This window comes from Cetorhinus maximus, chromosome 8 (genome assembly GCF_964194155.1).
Source record: "Cetorhinus maximus chromosome 8, sCetMax3.hap1.1, whole genome shotgun sequence".
NCBI classification, from domain to species: domain Eukaryota; kingdom Metazoa; phylum Chordata; class Chondrichthyes; order Lamniformes; family Cetorhinidae; genus Cetorhinus; species Cetorhinus maximus.
Genome location: NC_135886.1, coordinates 81778925 through 81798479, shown reverse-complemented (window position 1 = coordinate 81798479; position 19555 = coordinate 81778925). Strand labels below are relative to the sequence as shown.

Below are 19555 nucleotides of genomic sequence, written 5' to 3'. Positions count from 1 at the left end.
GTGATATAAATTAGATTTGGTAATGTAACAAAGCCACATTTAAATATACAACTTCCTCCTTAAGGGATTATTTGACAGGATTAGGTGCAGCTACACCCTTAAACACATCACAAATATCTACAGAGGATTAGATTTCAAGGAACAAAAATGTTAAATCTAAAAAAAAATCACTAGAGCAAATATTCCTGTATAGTATGAGTATAAAAGCTTGAAGGGACAAAAACGGTGATCATAAATTCAGACACAAGCTGCTCATGAGTTTCCAGCGATTGGGTGGAATTTGCTACTATCGTGATGGCAACCATGGCAGCCAGGTCCACTTAATCGGGGGAGAGGCCCCACGTTAATGCCCCAGCAGCAGTGGATAAAACCTCCTCTAGTTAAGTCAGAAGACAGAAGAGGCTGACGGATTCCCAGCTGCCAGCGATGGGACGTCATTTAGGCTCAATGATGAGCCAATTGACACCCATTATCCCTGAGCCCACCGCAATTCAGTGATGGCTCAGGGATTAAATGGGAGCCACACAGCCTCCCTGTGCCTCCTGAAAACTGTTCAGCAAAACCTATCAGGTTTGCCAGCAGCCTCTGGAATATGGTGGCAGGGTACGGGGTGTGGCTGGCTTCCTAACCAAGCACTTTGTGTCCGATCAAAGAGCCCGGCATCAGGAATGAGGACCACTGAGAGCGACCCTCTTTCCTTGCCTCCAGTGCCCCCTCTTCCATGACCCCACCCAACGATCTGCATCCCACCCACACTCACCTTTGGCCTGGGGTCCCTTGGAAATCCTGAGCCTCTGGTGGGTGCATTGCTGGCAGCTGCCACTGCTCCCGTTGTCACAGACAGCAATGAGGAGCTGCCAGCTCTGATTGGCTGGCAGCTCTCAGTGGGTGGTGTTTCCGCCTCTGGGGTCCTGTCTCCCAGGGATGGCCCAAAGTTGGCCACTTTTTTGCCTAAAGAGCACTTAATGCTGTTGGGCCTCCTCCATAGAAATGACAGGGGTTCCCTGCCTGTTCTCTGACAGGTGGGTGAAACACACATCAGGCCAATTAAATCCTGCCCATAATTCTGTCCGTTAATTTTTTTTGAATTTTTTTCCTTTTACTATTTCTCTGCCCTCCTTTCCTGAAGGTGTTGACCTCTTGTCAGAATATACAGCACTTCAACCACATGTGATCCTACATAACAAGTGCTAATGGCAATCCCCATTGGACAGCATCAGAGCTGAGTCCAATCCTGCCTTCAATCAATTTCCCATGACGTTTACACGGGTTATTGGATAATAGTCGGGGGTACTGAGAACAGCATAGACTGGAAATTAAACATATGGTGGAAGGTCATCAACCTGGAATGTTAGCTTTGTTTCTGCCTCCACCTGCTGAGTATTTCCAGCATTTTTTATTTTCATTTCAGGATCTTGGTAGTCATTATGGGCACATTTCTCTTAAAAAATATGCAAGCTTTACTCCCTTTAACTCAGAAATATTCATATATCAGTAAGGAAATGGCCGAAGCAAATAATCATTTCGTTAACACCACGGGGTCTGGCATCAAAAATGATCTACTCTGAAATTCTTCAAATGCGATGTCCTATCTTTATCTTATCTAGCAGAGACAAGTGGCACTGTTTCTTGGTGGTAGATTTCAACAGTGTTCTGTCCTTCTTTCCAATATGGAGAAACCTACGTGAATTCTCACTTTTAATTCCAAGTTCAATTCCTTTCTCTTACAGAAAGGTCAAGAGGTCAACACCTAATACTTGATTATTGTGGACATTTATCAGGTTGTCTATCTTGCGAAGTTTTTCTCCAAGTAAATTTGAATGAAAATATAATAGCTGGCTATAGCTATATTGGTGCTAGGAATTTCCATTGAGTTCTCCCCTCTGACACTGGATCTTTGGTGAATTTCATCAGAAATCCCATTCATCTGCATAAACAAAGTTACAACAGTACAGCGAGACAATGAACTTGGGATCCTATTAACCATTTACTCAACGAGTAATGCATCTACTCACTGTGCCACCTCATGATGTTAAGCAAGAGAAATAGAATTTTACTGCAAATGGAACTATACCACAACTACTCCCATAGCGATGAGAAAAGAAAAGAACGTTTCTTACGGAGCAGGATCCTCTGAGGAAGGATAGTAGATTCCGGCACACAGGCAGCAGGATCAACAAGCAATTAAAGTTGAGGCAGGCAGCAGGAGCTCGTGCCCAGGCTAGTGCAGACTACATACAAACACAGGAAAATACAAATAAGCTATTTGATCCTCATTGCAATGGTTAACTTTATTATGAGCGTCTAAGGGCTGGTTTTAACTTTCGGTGATGGCAGAAAGGGGAGAATAGTGTATAAGGTCACCGCCCTCCGCCTGAATTGGACAGGGTGTTTAACTGGCCCCTGTCCACCATCACTAAAAGCTAAAAATCAACCCTATTTAGTTCCTAAATTTTATGAAGCTCCACGTTTCTCAGGTTAAACAAAAAACATCAGCGGTAATTAATGCTAAACATGTGCTTTACAAATGGTTATGTAATTCACACAGCAGTGTTATATCCAGTAACATAAGCAGTATGTTAGCTAATATCTACAGCAGTGGCTTTTAAAGTTCTCTGTATGTGGAACCCTTTGCAAATATTCTAGAGATAGCTGCTGAAAAAAGTTGCTATGAATGCAGAAAATTTATTAGTATGAAGCAACAAAAATACGGTGATGGGCTAGTCAACAAATACTGAAAAATACTGAAAAAATACAAGGTGTAATTTTGCAATCCTTGTTCCTAGGCAATGGGAGAGGGAGATGTGAGGTATTGTTATGAAGGTGTAATTTGAAGGTCCAATTTTCTGACTAATGCTCTCTGAATGAAACTCCCTACTGGAGTATGGGCTTGCAGGGTCACTTCTTCAGTGTACAGAATTCTCAAGATGCGGTTCTTGAGTGCTATACACGGTCTGTACAGACCTGTACAATGTGTTATTACATTATACACTGTATAAGATTACTATACCCGATTTGTATCCCATTGTCGCACAGTGCACCACCTTCATATCTATTCAAACTATGTAAGATTAACGGCATTTACGAAAAAATGTCAAAAAGATTATTCTAATTGCACAATGGTGAAGGAAACATTACAGACATGAAATTGAACATCAACAAACAACTAAAATGTGAGTACTTACTCCAATAATTGCCCTTGTGTAATAAAACTCTGGATTGTACTCATAAAACATGTAGTAATAGACAAAAAGAAAGATGTTGATTCCCAGCCACGCCACCTGCAAGCAAAAAAATTAGAGATTACTTCAACTCTCAGCAGCAAGCTCTTCTCTAACTATTGTGATTGAAGTTAATAGATTCAACAGAGTAGTCTAAATGTTCTCCTTACAATAACCAGGGCAGACAGTCCATGGTTAATCACCCAGTTGCTCATGATTCCAAGGCTTCTGTGATTCAACTGGTGGTAAAACAATTACCCTAAGATTTATACCTAATAGAAGAGGCGGGGAAGGGTGTTAACCAACCCACACTTCAAGGAAGTAGTTGTTGATTTTTTAGCAAAATTTATTTTCCCCTCCTGCCTTTCACATTTTTTTGTGATCGCATTCAGGAAATATTTTTTAAAAATTTGATTTATATCACATGAAAACTTCTCTAAGCACTTCACAATTAAGTACCTTTAATATAATATATATGCTTTTCCTGACCAAAGTACTTTACAGCCAATGAAATACTTTTGAAGTGTAGTTACTGTTGTAATGCAGGAAACGCAGCAACCAATTAGTGCACAGCAAGCTCCCACAAACAGCAACGTGACAATGATCAAATAATCTTGTTTTGTGATGTTGAATGAAGGATAAATATTGGCCAGGACACCAGGGATAACCCTCCTGCTCTTGTTCAAAATAGTGCCATGGGCTCTTCCACTTGAGTAGGCAGATGGGGCCTTAGTTTAATATCTCATTTCAAAGCTGGCACCTCCAACAGTACAGTATTCCCTCAGTACTTCACTGGAGTATCAATCTTAATTTTTGTGCTCAAGCGTCCTGGAGTTGGACTTGAATGCATAACCTTATGATTCAGAGGCAAGAATGCTACCAACTGAGCCACAGCTGGTACACAGTTTTTTTCTTTCCTTTTCTCTTTTATGGAATTTGTTCTTGCTGTACCCAATCCAGCAGGTTGGCATGCAGATGCAATGAGTATACCATAAATAGCCACCTCCAAATTGGTGAAGCGTCCATCATAGACATCCAGGGACCATGTCTGATACCAGCTTTAGGACTTTGCATCTGCAAAGAGGGGGTGCTCCTCCCAGATCCATGGCCGTCCAGAAGATTTTTTTCCACTCTCTCAATTGCCTTTCACCTCTACCCGCTAACACCCACCCAGCACCAATTTGGATCTGATATTGAGGAGCTACATGGCCCAACTTTGTCCTAGGTTATCAGAGTAGGCGGGAGGTTACAATCAGATCTGCCATGATCTTATTGAATGGCAGAGCAGGTTCGAGGGACCACCTAGCCTTTCCTGTTCCTAATTCGTATGTTTGTATGTATGCTCTTGTGGAAAAGGTGAGTTGCCTCTGATGCCTATGTGGTGTCTTGCAGCTCACTAATATTATAACCAACAAAGGCCAAGACTCAATTTTGGGTGAGTCTTGTGTCTGTGATATCTGGCACACATCATGAAAATGGGCTGAAATCCCACTGACTTGTTCCTGGCTTCCACTGACAGTCATTAGGCTATTCAATTGCAAGGGCTTCTCCATGAGCCCAATCGTGTCTGAACCCGAACTCTACACATGTACAGCAGAGATCACTGAATAGCAATCAAGAGCAGGAACTTTAGCTGAATTTCCTTTTCTACCATTGGTTTCAATGAATTAAATAAAAGAGGAAATTCTGGAAACACTCAGCAGGTAGGGCAACATCTGTAGAGAGAAACAAAGTTAACGGCCAGAATCTTGCCAAAACTGAAAAATCCTGCCATCTGAACCAAAAGTGGGTCCCGAGATCCGTAGATGGATGGTGGGAGCCTGGGCGGTATTTTACTGGTGGCAGCCAATTAGGAGGCTGCCACTGGGACCCCTGTGTCTCTCGGAGCTGCTGGCCCAATCAGAGGGTTGGCAGCCTCAACAACGCCACCAATAGAGGTGGCCACTGCCAAGGCTGCAGGAAGAAGATGGTGCCTCCATGCTGAGAAGCCCTCAAGAGTCAAGTTAGTTTTTTTTCAATGTCCTGGGGCAAGGCAGAAAGGCCCCAATGATCAGAGGGGTGAGCCCCCCCCCCCCCCCCCCCCCCCAGCCATGTCTTCAGAGCCACACGGCAGCCATTGCCACTGAAGAGCTGCTCCATGGACCACTAAGGAAGGCCGCGTCCCTGGAACCCACTGTGGTTTACCTGGCAGTCTCCCACACATCAGGGACCCATCCCAACACTGGTAAAATGTCAATGGAGGAAGGAAGTGGCCATTAATTGTTTTAATTGGCCACCAGACACTAGTTGGTGGGTGGTTGCTCTGCTGATGTTCCTGCCCCTGAGAATCCCTTGGTGGTGGGCAAACATTGGGCTCCCCTACCAATGCCATCCACTGCCATTTTATCAGTCCTCCTGCCTTCCAGTCACTCTTTAGAGGGCTGGTAAAATTCAGCCCAACGTTTCAGGTTGATGACCTGATGAAAGTTTACCAACATCTGCAGTAGTTTGCTTTCAGTTTTAACCAATGCCTGACTGAGTTCAGCTAAGATAGACCAGACCTGACGTTTTCCCATTTTGTATGACACACTCGTAACACTCGCACTAAATTGCCTGAAAGTGTGAAAATAATTTCATGGTTGGTTCCAGCTGATCTTGGGTTTCTCAAATTTTACACCAGACACTTCTGAAAACAAGGCAAGTACTGGTAAGCAGATGAATGTCATTCTTCACTAATGAAAAGGCACCTTTTTACTAATCCTCTTTCACAGCTTTTCAAAAAAGTAATGACTTTGTAGCCATGATAGCCTAAAATTGAAACAGCAGTAATGACTTTGCATTTTCAATTAAAACATCATTACAGGTTTATATTGGTCGCACATCCTGCAACTTATTATTAAATTGCTGCTCAGTTGAAAACTGAAAGGGAATTGTTTGAAAGATATTCGCAATTGTATGCTTGAAGGAGTACTGCATATTATCCTCCCACATACCTGCTCATAACATTTAGCATAGGCAGTGATGCATTAAATCATACAGCTCACATACAGTGTAGTTTGACAGACCTGAACTCAGTAATGTGGGGTTGGGGGGGCACGGGGTGTGGGGGCGGGGAATGCATGGGTAGTGTTACCAAAACCATTGCAAACATTTTAACAATATTTGTCTATGTGAGTAAAGGAGAATATATCTAATATATCTTATTTCTGTATTGATGAGCTCCTTCAATAAAAAACCTGGATCAGAATCTGAAGGAGAGATATTTGTTTGTGTATTGCTGCTCCTATACACAGACTTATGTTGATTCACTGGGGCAGTGTGGCATTCTTCATGTGCTATATCGCAGGTGTTACCTGATAGGCCTGGCTGAAATGCCACCCAAGAGGTTGGGCAAAATTCCTTGTGCCCTATTTTAACAAAATCATTCCATTTATTTTAAAAGGGCAAATTAATTTGTTTAAATAGCGCACATAAGAATCTTACACGAGCAGTAACCAAACACTGAAAATAGTGCTCAGCTGAACTCCAATCCTCTGGATGATTTTATGTTTTTTGTGTTGCTCATTGTTGCACTTCCAGTTTCTTTTTTGTTTGTGGGTGTAAGCATCACTGACAAGGTCGGTATTTGTTGCTCATTCCTAATTGCCCTTGAGAAGGTGGTGGTGAGCCACTTCTTGAACTGCTGCAGTCCATGTGGTGTAGGTACACCCACAGCGCTGTTAGGGGGTTCCAGGATTTTGACCCAGCGACAGTGAAGGAACGGCGATATTGTTCCAGGTCAGGATGGTGTGTGGCTTGGAGGTAAACTTACAGGTGGTGATGTTCCAATGTGCCTGCCCTAGTCATCCTTGTCACAGGCTTGGGAGGTGCTGTCAAAGGAACCTTGGTGAGTTGCTGCAGTGCATCTTGTAGATGGTACACACTGCAGCTACAGTGTGCCAATGTAGAGGGAGTGAATGTTTAAGGAGCCAGTCAAGTTGGCTGCTTTGTCCTGAATGGTGATCAAGTGCTGTTGGAGCTGCACTCATCCAGGCAAGTGGAGAGTATTCCATCACACTCCTGATTTGTGCCTTGTAGAGATGGTGGAATGGCTTCAGGGAGTCAGGAGGTGAGTTATTCTTTTAAGATAAGTATCCTCCCAGTTTCATTACTGTTCCCATAAACAAAGTTTATTTCCTTTATGGAGCAGTCTGTTCCTTCCTAACATGTAGGTTTTTAAACCATGAAATGCTGCAACAAGGAAAGCAACTAGTCAAGGATGTAAAATGAATGTTACACAGTTAGATTAATATTCTGGATTTTTTGCTTCATGTCTTGTTGAAGGACAAGGGGAAGATTTGCAGAACATTCCCTCTGGAAAGTAAATGGTTATGGTAAAATCCATGAGGCGTTATATCCTACATGGTGTGTGGAGGAAGTGGGTTTAATGGGAGTTCACTCACTTTTCTCTTGTGTTGAAAATTGAAAATTATTTTTGTTTAAATTCAACCATCAATTCTGAATTTGTGTGTAAATCTATAAATGATTACAATCCTGTTATTTATTACATTAAACTGTTGTCACAGACAGAAGTTATCTGTTCCTTTTACCTGTCAATGTTCAATATGTTTGTATATAAGGGCTATATGTTTTCTTACCTTCAAAGTGATTGTCCCAATTAAATAATTCCAGCAGCAAGTTTTTTTGAGAGTTTTAAAATAAAGAAACGTATTTATTATCATACACTTGCCCCGGATGTTTAAAATGCAATGTCTTGCTCACTCACCTCAGCCACATTATCATACATACAAAAATTAGATACAGGTGAAGCTAAAACAATACAGTTATAACTTATAGTTATCTCAGTATCTTTCATGGCAGGCCTGTAGTTTATGAGATGAAGTTGATGCTTTAGTTAAAATGAAAGTCCTGTAAAGCAGAGGATTTTCAGTAAGCTGCAGGGCTTTATGTAGTTGAATTTTCAGGATGGTTCTCAGGTGAATTCAAAGTTGCAAAAGTTTTTGGGGTGTGATGGGAGTCCTTCTCCAACCTTCAAGGTATTACTGTTTATTAACTTAGCTGCTTGGATGATCTGAAGCAGGTTCAATGGCTTTCAGTGAAATTCTATCTGCAGAACAGCTTTTTGCTGTATTAAAAGCAAACTGAAAGAATGGTTGTTTGATCATGTGACAGTTTAAAGTCCTTTGACAAATAAAGTGGGTGGTTAGGTGAATTATACATCCTGTGTTGTGGATTTCACATCTTGAGAGTTTGAGACAGCTAGTGTCTTTCCATTTGAAAGATCCATTCAATTGATATTACCCATTTGAATTATTTTTTGGAAAGGCATTAATACAACCTCAGTCTGGAAGGTTCTTTTTGTTCCCTCTTGAGACAGGGGACTGGTTTCAATCCACGAGAAATCAGGTGATCCTTGGGCAGCCATCTTTTTGTAGCCTCTTGTGGTCAGTGTTTAAAATATAAAAGTTAGTTTGAAGTTCAGAATATACTGGGACATGACAGTGCATAGATTATACAATGGAATCCACCAAGCACTCAATCACACAAGAACAGGATTAGATTTCATTCAGATCCAACTTACCTGAAATGTAATTATTTTTGTCTTTTAAACAAAACTCAATGAAGCCAATTGTCAAATGTAACAAGATCCTGGGAGCTCATAGAGAAAGCACCCTGCCTAGTCAAAAATTACCTTTTGTTTTACAGATGCAGCATCACTGTATAATAGAGTGACAGCAATAGACATAAGGGACAGACTGTGCTTATTTGGGCAGTCTGAACCCAACAGGAGACTTACACTTTGTGGTGTAAGCATACCTTATTTTTGCTGCACAAGGACTGGTTGGAATGAATTTAATTCAGTGAGTACCGGTGGATAGCTGCAACATTTTATTTATCTTCTTCAAAAAGCTCACAGGGCAGAATTTTGTGGTAGGTGCGTCGGGCATAAAATCGCATGAGAAGACATTGGGCGAGCGTCCCGACATCATCCCGCAAACGTGTGACATTTCGGTTGGTGGGCGTGCGCAAAAGTTGGAAGCGGCCCACCGACAATTAAGAGGGCAATTAAGCCCATTAATGGAGCAATTGGCTCTGATTTTTTGTGGTCTATCCGCGGTTGGCGGACGGGTGAATCGGTCAGGCGGACTTTACATCTTTCATGAAACCTCATCCAAGGGCGCGATGAGGTTTCCGTTATTAAATAAAATAAAAATAAAAATCCATGGACAGCATTTTTATTATCTAAGGGGAGAGCTTTTCCTATGGCGAGCGGGCTGGGCGGGAGCGGGTGTGGAGCTGATCGCTGCCCGTGATTGGTTACACACTGCTATTTTACGCGGGCGGGCCAATTAAGGCCCGCCCAGCGTAACGTGACAGGCAGCGCTCAGCACTACCTGAGCGGGCGGGGGGTGGAGGGAGAGTCGGGGCCTGTGCTCTTTTGCACATGCACGAGAAAGAGCGCAGTAATTTCCCTGAGGCACGGAGCCGCCTCAGGGAGATTGAATAGACAATAGAAAACTTTAATAATTGATGTTAAAATTTATTTAAACATGTCCCCTCATGTGACAGTGTCAGATAAGTTGAGACATGTTTGTAAAGGTGGGGAAATTATTTTATTGATTTTATAAAAGCTTCAGGAAACCTCATCCCGCCCGTTGATGAGGTTTCCTGAAAAACACGAAGACCGCCTAGGCTTTTTGGCTGTCTGCCAACGTTAAGCTTGGATGGGCAGCGTTCTTAACTACTTTTATTACTTTCTTAATGACCTTAATAGGCTGTTGACATTTTAGCAGGCCGGAGTCCGGAGTCCGGAGCCCGGAGTCATTGCACGTCATTTTACACATCCACATGTCGGGCCTGCTCCCGCATGCCGACCAGAAGATTCAGTCACAGAATCACACAGTGCAGAAGAGGCCCTTCAGCCCATCGAGTCTGCACCGACACATGAGAATCACCTGACCTACCTACCTAATCCCATTTACCAGTAGTTAGCCCATAGCCTTGAATGTTATGACGTGCCAAGTGCTCATCCAGGTAATTTTTTAAGGATGTGAGGCAACCCACCCTCCCAGGCAACACATTCCAGACCATCACCACCCTCTGGGTAAAAAAGTTTTTCCTCATATCCCCCCTAAATCTCCTACCCCTCACCTTGAACTTATGTCCCCTCGTGACTGACCTTTCAAGTAAGGGAAACAGCTGCTCCCTATCCACCCTGTCCATGCCCCTCATAATCTTATACACCTCGATCAGATCGCCCCTCAGTCTTCTCTGCTCCAATGAAAACAACCCAAGTCTATCCAACCTCTCTTCATAACTTAAATATTTCATCCCAGGCAAAATCCTGGTGAATCTCCTCTGCACCCCCTCCAGTGCAATCACATCCTTCCTATAATGTGGCGACCAGAACTGCACACAGTACTCCAGCCGTGGCCTCACCAAGGTTCTATACAACTCCAATATGACCTCCCTGCTTTTGTAATCTATGCTTCGATTGATAAAGGCAAGTGTCCCAAATGCCTTTTTCACCACCCCACTAACTTGCCCCTCCGCCTTCAGAGATCTATGGACACACAGGCCAAGGTCCCATTGTTCCTCAGAACTTCCTAGTGTCATGCTGTTCATTGAATACTTCCTTGTCAAATTACTCCTCACACTTTTCAGGGTTAAATTCCATCTGCCACTTACCTGCCCATTTGATCATCCCGTCTATATCTTCCTGTAGCCCAAGACATTCAACCTCACTGTTAACCACCCGGCCAATCTTTGTGTCATCCGCAAACTTATTAATCCTCCCTCCCACATAGTCATCTATGTTGTTTATATAAATGACAAATAATAGGGGACCGAGTACAGATCCCTGTGGTACGCCACTGGACACCGGCTTCCAGTCACTAAAGCATCCTTCTGTCATCACCCTCTGTCTCCTATAACTAAGTCAATTTTGAATCCACCTCATCAAATTACCCTGTATCTCTTGTGCATTTGCCTTCTTTATAAGTCTCCCATGTGGGACCTTATCAAAAGCTTTGCTGAAATCCATATAAACTACATCAACTGCACCACCCTCATCTACACACCTGGTCACCTCCTCAAAAAATTCAATCAAATTTGTTAGGCATGACCTCCCTCTGACAAAGCCATGCTGACTATCCCTGATCAAACCTTCAGAATTTTCTCCAATAGTTTCCCTACCACCAACGTGAGACTCACTGGCCTGTAGTTCCCTGGCTTCACTCTACAACCCTTCATCAATAGCGGAACGACATTAGCTGTTCTCCAGTTCTTATGGCACCTCCTCCAAGGCTAGAGAGGAATTAAAAATTTTGGTCAGAGCCCCTGCGATCTCCTCCCTTGCCTCCCTCAGCAGTCTGGGACACAAATCATCTGGACCTGGAGATTTGTCCACTTTTAAGCCTGCCAACACCTCCAATACCTTGTCACTCCCTATATCAATTTGCTCAAGAACCTTTCAGTCTCTCTCCCTGAGTTCCATACCTTCATCCTCATTCTCTTGGGTGAAGACGGATGTGAAGACCTGTATGTTCAGGTGACTGATTGTGATACTTGGACATTGTTTTCCTGATCTTCAAAACTTTATGTCATGGTTTTCGGGTCTGCAGCTCCCTGAGGCAGGTCTCTGCCTTCAGAGAACTTTGTCTCAGCACTTGCCTGTGCCCGCGGAAACGCCATCGCCCGCCCTCCTCCCACCCCCACCCTGGCAGCGCTGAGCACTTCAGCATGCGTTTCACGCTGGCAGGCTGTTAGTTGGCCAGCCAGCATGAAATCGCGGTTGGGGGACGATCGCAGTCGGCGGCCCGTTTCCTGGCTGCTTCCAGGCCCACCGATCGTGCCCGCACGCCAAGCTGAAAATTCAGGCCATAGGCTTTCTTAAGCCTCTGCACTGGTGGCTAGAATGTCATTCAAGAAACTAGAAATCAGGTTCCTTCCATCAGTATATATCCATGTGCTGATTGCAAAATCGCATCTGAACTGATGTCAGGATTCACACACTGGTGGGAATTTTTCCTAATTTGTACTGGGTGTGGAAATACTTAACCACTCTGTAAGATCAAATTCATTGCTCAGAAATTTGGTTTCTACATTTGGTACCATCCAAGAGCTGGTTGCCTAATTTGTCACTGAGCAGTTAAATGCGATCTCCTACATAAAAATGCTTTTGTCTTGCTTTGCTGAATTTTATCACAGGCTGTCCCTCGGGGCACCTTGACTGAAGTCATAAACTTGTTGTGGTTACTTTGACAAATGGACCACAGGAGTCTCGGATACAGGTCACGATCGTTTATTCAAGCAATTGCAAGGAGAGAACCATCCCAATGCAGCTTGAGATAGCAATCTGCTAAATTATAAGTGTTCAAAATATTTATACATTATTGGTCATGTACAAGAACAGTTTCTAGATTCCGATCTCCTCAACATATGGGTTTACATTAAACAGACATCTCTGGTAACAGTTACATGCATCGTATGTCCCTATTTTTCACCCAGGCAGAGACCTTCCCTCCTACCTAAACTAGGACCATCTGTCCTTTCCCTATCTGTTGAAGAGCATACTTAATCTTGGTTGTTTTCCAACCTAAGTCTCCAGTCTAACTCCCAGGATCTTGCTGGTGATTGCAAACCCTGAGGGTGTACAAAGTTTGTGAGTGTATAAGGTTCATCTGGTTTAACTGTTTAATTGTTGATTTACTGGTTTGCGCTGGCCTGCCTATAGATTCTAATTTAAGTAATTCATTCCCTTATAATGAATTCTCCCTTATCATAAATTCTCATTTACTTTCTTCCCCCAAACAGTCCCCCCTTTTGGCCCTTGGCCTAGCCCAAAGTAGCCAACTACAGTGGTACTGTCCGTCCCTTTATGCACCACCGCCCACTGATGCTGGCCAGCCATCCAGCTTTGGGCTGTAAAAGGTACCGTCAGACCATCTGTATCATCTGGCCCCTCAATTCAGGCCTCTAGCTTACTAAATTTCTTCTCCACTTGCTAAAACTCCCCCAGCACCACCTTAACTAGGGAATGGGAGATAATCCAAATCCACAGGTGTATTTGTACATTTGAGCCCCAGTTCCACTACCACCATGTGGAGGAACCTATTTGCTCGATATCCTCCTTTTAAGGCTTTAACCAGTTGCTGCAGTGTATATTAAGTTCTGTATATCTGCTGAGCCTGTCTCCAAATCATGGTTGGGTACTCTGGTAATAAAGGAATTTCATAGGAGAACTGGTTCAAATACTGTGTCAGGTTATCCTTAAGGCTTTCCTTGACCTGAATAGTAGTCGTTCCTCTCTTGTATATTTCAACCAGAATCCACCTTCCCCACCCTTGCCAGCATCTGTGGGTGTAGGCACACTGAGTGATTGTGGATGGGGCATATCCGGTTGCTCCTGTATTGGATCTTCTGCTGCCACGTGGTGATACAATATCTCCCATTCCCTGTATATACAACATGGGTCAGTTCTTTTGCAGCCCATATAGCTTCCATTGTACAATTTACTGCTGCTTTAAATCCACTTAGCTTCATCTGTCTCATGTATTGGGTGTGCACATACTACTGCGGTGGCCTCTATCCTACACTCTTCTAATGTGGTGCTAACTATATTCCCTTCTATGTCTACTGCATGTGGTGGAATGTCATGATACCTAATATAGTAATTCTCCCGTATAACCCCAATATTTTCTACTCTATATAATATCCTGCCGGGTGTTGGCATAGGTATGACAGGTATTACTAATACAATGCCTATTAGCATATTACTATTCATTATACATTCAACATTCATTTTATATACACGTGTTAAACATCTGAGCTGGCAACCGGTCAAGCCATGATCCTTGTGTCGTGAAAGATTAAATAAATGCTCATTAGTTACCAATAAAGGGACTACCCCTTCATCAACAAAAACAAAAATACCTGGAAAAACTCAGCAGGTCTGGCAGCATCTGCGGAGAGGGACACAGTTAACGTTTCGAGTCCGAATGACCCTTCAACAGAACTAAGTAAAAATAAGAGAGGTGAAATATAAGCTGGTTTAAGGGGTGGGGGGGTGGTGGGACAAGAAGAGCTGGATAAAGGGCCAGTGCTAGGTGGAGGTAACAAAAAGATGTCACAGACAAAAGGGCAAAGAGGTGTTGAAGGTGGTGATATTATCTAAGGAATGTGATAATTAAGGGTAGAAAGCAGGACAAGCGAGGTTCAGATAGCCCTAGTGGGGGTGGGGTGAAGGAATCGAAAAAGGCTAAAAGGTAGAGATAAAACAATGGATGGAAATACTTTTAAAAATAATGGAAATAGGTGGGAAAAGAAAAATCTATATAAATTATTGGAAAAAAAAGGGGGGGATCGGAAAGGGGTGGGGATGGAAGAGAGAGTTCATGATCTAAAATTGTTGAACTCAATATTCAGTCCGGAAGGCTGTTAAGTGCCTAGTCGGAAGATGAGGTGCTGTTACTCCAGTTTGCGTTGAGCTTCACTGGAACAATGCAGTAGGCCAAGGACGGACATGTGGGCATGAGAGCAGGGTGGAGTGTTGAAATGGCCAGTGACAGGGAGGTTTCTTCTATTTTTACTTAGTTCTGTTGAAGGGTCATTCGGACTTGAAATGTTAACTGTATCCCTCTCCGCAGATGCTGCCGGACCTGCTGAGTTTTTCCAGGTATTTTTGTTTTTGTTTTGGATTTCCAGCATCCGCAGTTTTTTGCTTTTACCCCTTCATTAATCTGTCTTAAATTCTCTCGGGCTTGTTCCTGTGCCCAGGATCCACAGGTGCTGCAAACATCATTTCTGCTTGCTTCGTCTGAAATATTTTTCCCTATTTCAATCAGTTTGTTGACAGTCCTCGCATGACTTTTGAGCGCGGTAGCCAGGTTTTGGATTAACCGTGTCATGTCCTGGTCTGTATTTAATTGGGTGTTATGAATTCCCTGTTCCGCTCTAGAATTTCCTTAAGCTTGGAGCTCAAGGTCCGGACTTTCTGGTCAACAGTTGCCAAGTTCTGAATCAACCACTGATGTCCCTATATTAAATATCGTAGCGGCATCATTTATCAGGCTGCGCTTAACGCGGTTCCCTCCCAAACCTGGTCACATCTCGCCGTTAAACTGAGATGTTTCAGTCATCAGCTGGCCCATTTGAGCCGTATATAGTGTTCAAATATGGGTTGACCACCACTGGGGCGGGGCAATTCCGGATATGTTCAAGACTACGGGTACCAGCTCGTGGTGTACATTATCATACAAAACTTCTGATTAACCAGTACCAAACCATTCGTCGGTCCTGGATGAATAGTTGGACAAGGTGGGTCAGTCGGTGTGATTTGAGGGGCTTCAATTATCTCTACTGGGACTGTGGAAGTAGATGTGGGAGGTGGTTGGATAGCGGTGGACCTCCCACACCCGATCTGAAGCAAACCCTTACTACAATTCAAAAGCACTTGTTCTCCTACTGTTACATTTATCATTCCCCGTTGCGTGTCGCATTCGGCACTGTCGGTGCTGTACCAAAGTTCCTCCTGCGGTGCGGGATGAGCAGTGATGATCCCCGACCTTGTTGCCAGTACTGATACGCCCACGGCCAGGATCGTAGATCTGTGGAGACATTAACATCGGCTCCCGTTCTCCGGGTTACCGCTTGGTCAATTGTCATGTATCTTTAACTGTGTGTAATGCCTCCATTTACTTCCTGTTCTCATATCTACAAGTGCGCATGTATCACCTGTCATAATTACCTCATATGGTCCGTGCCTGTTCGCTCCGGGCTCACCTTGACCATCACCTTATTCCCCACTTGGTCCATTGTTGCTCTTCGGATTTGCCTGTTTCCATATCCTTAATCACCTGTCGGTCTCTGACTTCCTTCCTTAACTCATGCAATTGCTTACTTATTTCCCTCATATAGTCTCGCATCCTTCTTTTTAGTGGTCCTACATCTCCCACTCCTACTATGATTCCCTTGGGTAACTGCATTGCTCTCCTTGTCATTATTTCAAATGGGGTGAAGCTGGTGGTCCTGCTTGGGGTAGCCCCTAAGGCACATTAGAATATTGGGCTGTTCCCTGTCTCTTGAATTGCTTTTGTGATTGATGTTTTTTTTTAAGTTCAGTTCATCCTTTCCGCCATCCCCGAGCTCTGTGGCTGGTAGAGAGTGTGGAATTTCTATTTATATTTAAATTTATACATTTCTTTAATGTCTCTTCCTGTGAAATGAGTTCCCTGATCTGAATCCATCTGGATAGGCACCCTCCACTCCTTCCAGTCTACTGTCTCCTGCTGCTGTCCCACGTCGGACCTCAATTCCTTAAACTGCTGACACAACTCTACGATGCGCCTTCTTATCCTATCTTTCAATGGCTCAGTATCTTCACTTCCATTGACGGTTCTCTCTGGGAGCCACTTAACTGTCTGTCATCATAGTGTTAATCCTGTGGTCTTACTTTTTGTAGCTCGCAGGCACACTAATACAATCAGTAATACATCTATTTAGCCTTTTTCTAGCTTTCCCTTTACCTATATCCATCTTGTGGTAAATTGTTGCTAAGTATTATTTCTCCTTACATTTCAATTTCTGATCTACAGATTCTACATAGTTTTACCTCAAAGTTTTTTTTCCCCTGATCATGATCAACCTAAGATTCTTTTGAGGTCAGTTTCTCCATTGCCTTGATCGTTTATAATGTTTCCTTGCTCTTTAGGCCGTATTATCTATTCCGTGTCAACGAGGATCTCTGTCTCTAGATCTTTGCTCATCTCCCCCTGTGCGTTTGCAATGTCTCAGTTGATGGCCAGATTATCAAATTCACTTCCCTTAAAAAAAGTTTGTATATTGTGTCCTCTTTCCCTAACTCTTTTTCCTATTTGCCTCATAACATTTTACACATGCAACAGCTACCATCTTATCTTGTTCAGGTTGCCTGGAGAGATTTTAAAATAAATAAAATATTCTCATAACAGTTTTAAAAATCAGGCATTGACATGTTCCTTATCTTCTTCTCAAACAACATTTTATTGTCTCAAAAGTAACCCACTAAATTGCGTCTGACCCGTTTCTTAGAATTATCCCAGGTTCATTAACTCGGCCAAAAATTGGATTTCTGCCAAACTTTGTCAAGGTCTTGAGCTTAGCTTCAAATTTTGGGAACAGACTTACAAATACAAAAGCTTGCAGCATTTGAATTAGTGCCAATTGTTGTCAAACCTTTTAAAATAAAAATTCCCTTTTGAGAAATTATTAGGAACCAAACCTCAAATTTTAAACTTTGTAAGAAATGTAATTTACGCTATCAAAATTAAAACTACCTCTTTCTTATGTGTATTGATTTGTATCCAAGTTATAATTCCCATATGTTTATCGACACATTCTTTACCTTTAGATAGCATCCTCGTTATTCGAAGTAACCTGTAAAATTACACTGCACTTTATATCTCAAGATTGTCCTAAATTCAAATTACAGTGCTGTTGGGATGCAGGTTTCCTTTCATATTTAATTCACCTCTTCAAAAGAAACCCCTTTTTATCCATTGGAACCACCTAGACCGTGTGTTTATGCCTTTTGGTTTTCCTAGAATCCCTTGAACTTCAGGTAATTTTTCCCCTAAGAATTTTAGAATACTAACTCGTATGAGTTAATGCAACTTGTATGTATCAATCCCAATCAGCTTGAAAGTTGGTGATACTAGTCTGCAAGGGGGTGGTACAAAGGTTGGTTCACCTAACCCTGTTTAACGACTTAAAACTCATATTCTAAACAAAACTTCAAATAGCAGTGGGGGAAATAAAGGGATCTTGAAGGCTCCACCTATAGGGACCATCAAACTGATGAAAGCTCACATTTCCCCAGCTCCTGCCTGTCAGTGCTTATTAACTCCCTAGGGGTACCCCCCCTCCCTTTTCTCTCTTTCTCTCTCTCTCTCTTCAGCACAAGCAGCTCTTGTAACTTAGATCAATTCATTTTTTTAAGTTACAGAAAATTCAGTAGCGGACCTTTCAGGTCCCAATCATCCTTCCACATTTTCAGGGAAATCTCGTCATCCCGTACGGGACATTATACACCCCCAATTCATCTCTCCCTTCCCCAAGGCTTCCTTAACTGCCTCCTCAAAGTCCCCGTGCTGGGCTGTCGCCTTCTCCCAATCTGGGATGTCCCCAGGTTTCGCCCAGTCTCCAATTCTAGACTACAGGGGTAATTTTCCCCAGATATCCCCTGGGCATTTAGCCTTCACCAGTATGTGGGTATCAAGGGGGTGCATTGCATGGAAATCTTGCATTTCCCGCAGCTTGTTCCAAAAATCTGGGTTGCTATGCTGAGTTTTAAGTCTCAGCAGTTCTTTAAGCAAAACCTGCTTCTCCCCCGGGCTGAATGGTACGTGCTTAACTTTCTCCGTAATCCCCTCAATCTCCTCATCCTCCCCCTATTCCTCAGCCCCCTTTCTCCCTTCAGTTTTTAATTAGCCTTCCCTGACTTTACTTTTCCTAACAGTTACTGCCATAGGGGCCATGGGATTCAACGGGCACAGTGGGGCGGTTGGTTCGTATGAGGGCAGTTTTGTCCCAGCTCCATCATAGGTTTCTCCTTCGGAGCTCTCCTCCTCTTGATCAGTATCACTACAAGCTGCTGCCACTGCTCCGATCTGTCCTGAATCTGACTTTGTCTCTCTCTAATCGACTGGAATTTAGTATTAATCCGTCTACACGACTGCAGGTGCAAGATAATAATAACCATCACCCCTTTCTTTTCCTTATCCTTTTTCTGCTCTATCCACCACTGTTTTTGTTCTCCAGGGGTTCCCTGTGGATTCCACCCCTCCTTCTACATTTTTGTGATTAGTCTTGACTGTTGTTCCGCTATGAACCTCGTAATGGAGTCCGCGCTTCCCCAGTCGAGTTCCATAGAACTATTCTGTTTCCCTGACAACACTCTGTTCTTATTCCCGTTTATCTCTGCACGGTACGTTCACGCGGCCCTAACAACTTAGTTTCTTACGGTATGTGCAGTTTCACTTATTTCACTGGGGTCTGGCCTTTCTGTGCGGCTTCGGTTATGGTTATATTTCAAACCGTAACCCGCCAGCACAGCTCTGCCTCCTATCTCTGGTAATGGTCTGGCCCTCCCTGTGCGGCTTTGGCCCCGCTAGCCCGCCTGCACGGCTCCGCCTCTTACCCCTGGCACCTCCTATCACCTGTCCTGAGTCCTCCTCCTGATCCTTTGATACTTGACCGGACCGTTCTCAGGTAGGCTTACTGCACTAACTACGGGTGGTAAATAAATATACTCACACACTTTGCAGAGCTGTCCCGAGGATCCGATCCAAGTATCCTGCTGACTACGCCAAACTGTT

At 43.3% G+C, this 19555-nt stretch overlaps 1 protein-coding gene across 1 annotated transcript in view; it reads right to left on the bottom strand.

Annotated features, from left to right (window-relative positions):
- The window catches only part of LOC144683781 (NADPH oxidase 2-like), a 28731-nt gene extending 25236 nt beyond the window's left edge, over positions 1–3495 (bottom strand). Inside the window, exons 1-3 of the mRNA XM_078547165.1 lie at positions 3392–3495; positions 3186–3281; positions 2121–2231 (exon numbers count right to left, since the gene is read on the bottom strand). Coding sequence (XP_078403291.1) covers positions 2121–2231; positions 3186–3281; positions 3392–3436 — 252 coding nt within the window. The 5' untranslated portion in view covers positions 3437–3495. The remainder of the gene's footprint in view (positions 1–2120; positions 2232–3185; positions 3282–3391) is intronic.
- Between the last annotated feature and the right edge of the window lie 16060 nt (positions 3496–19555).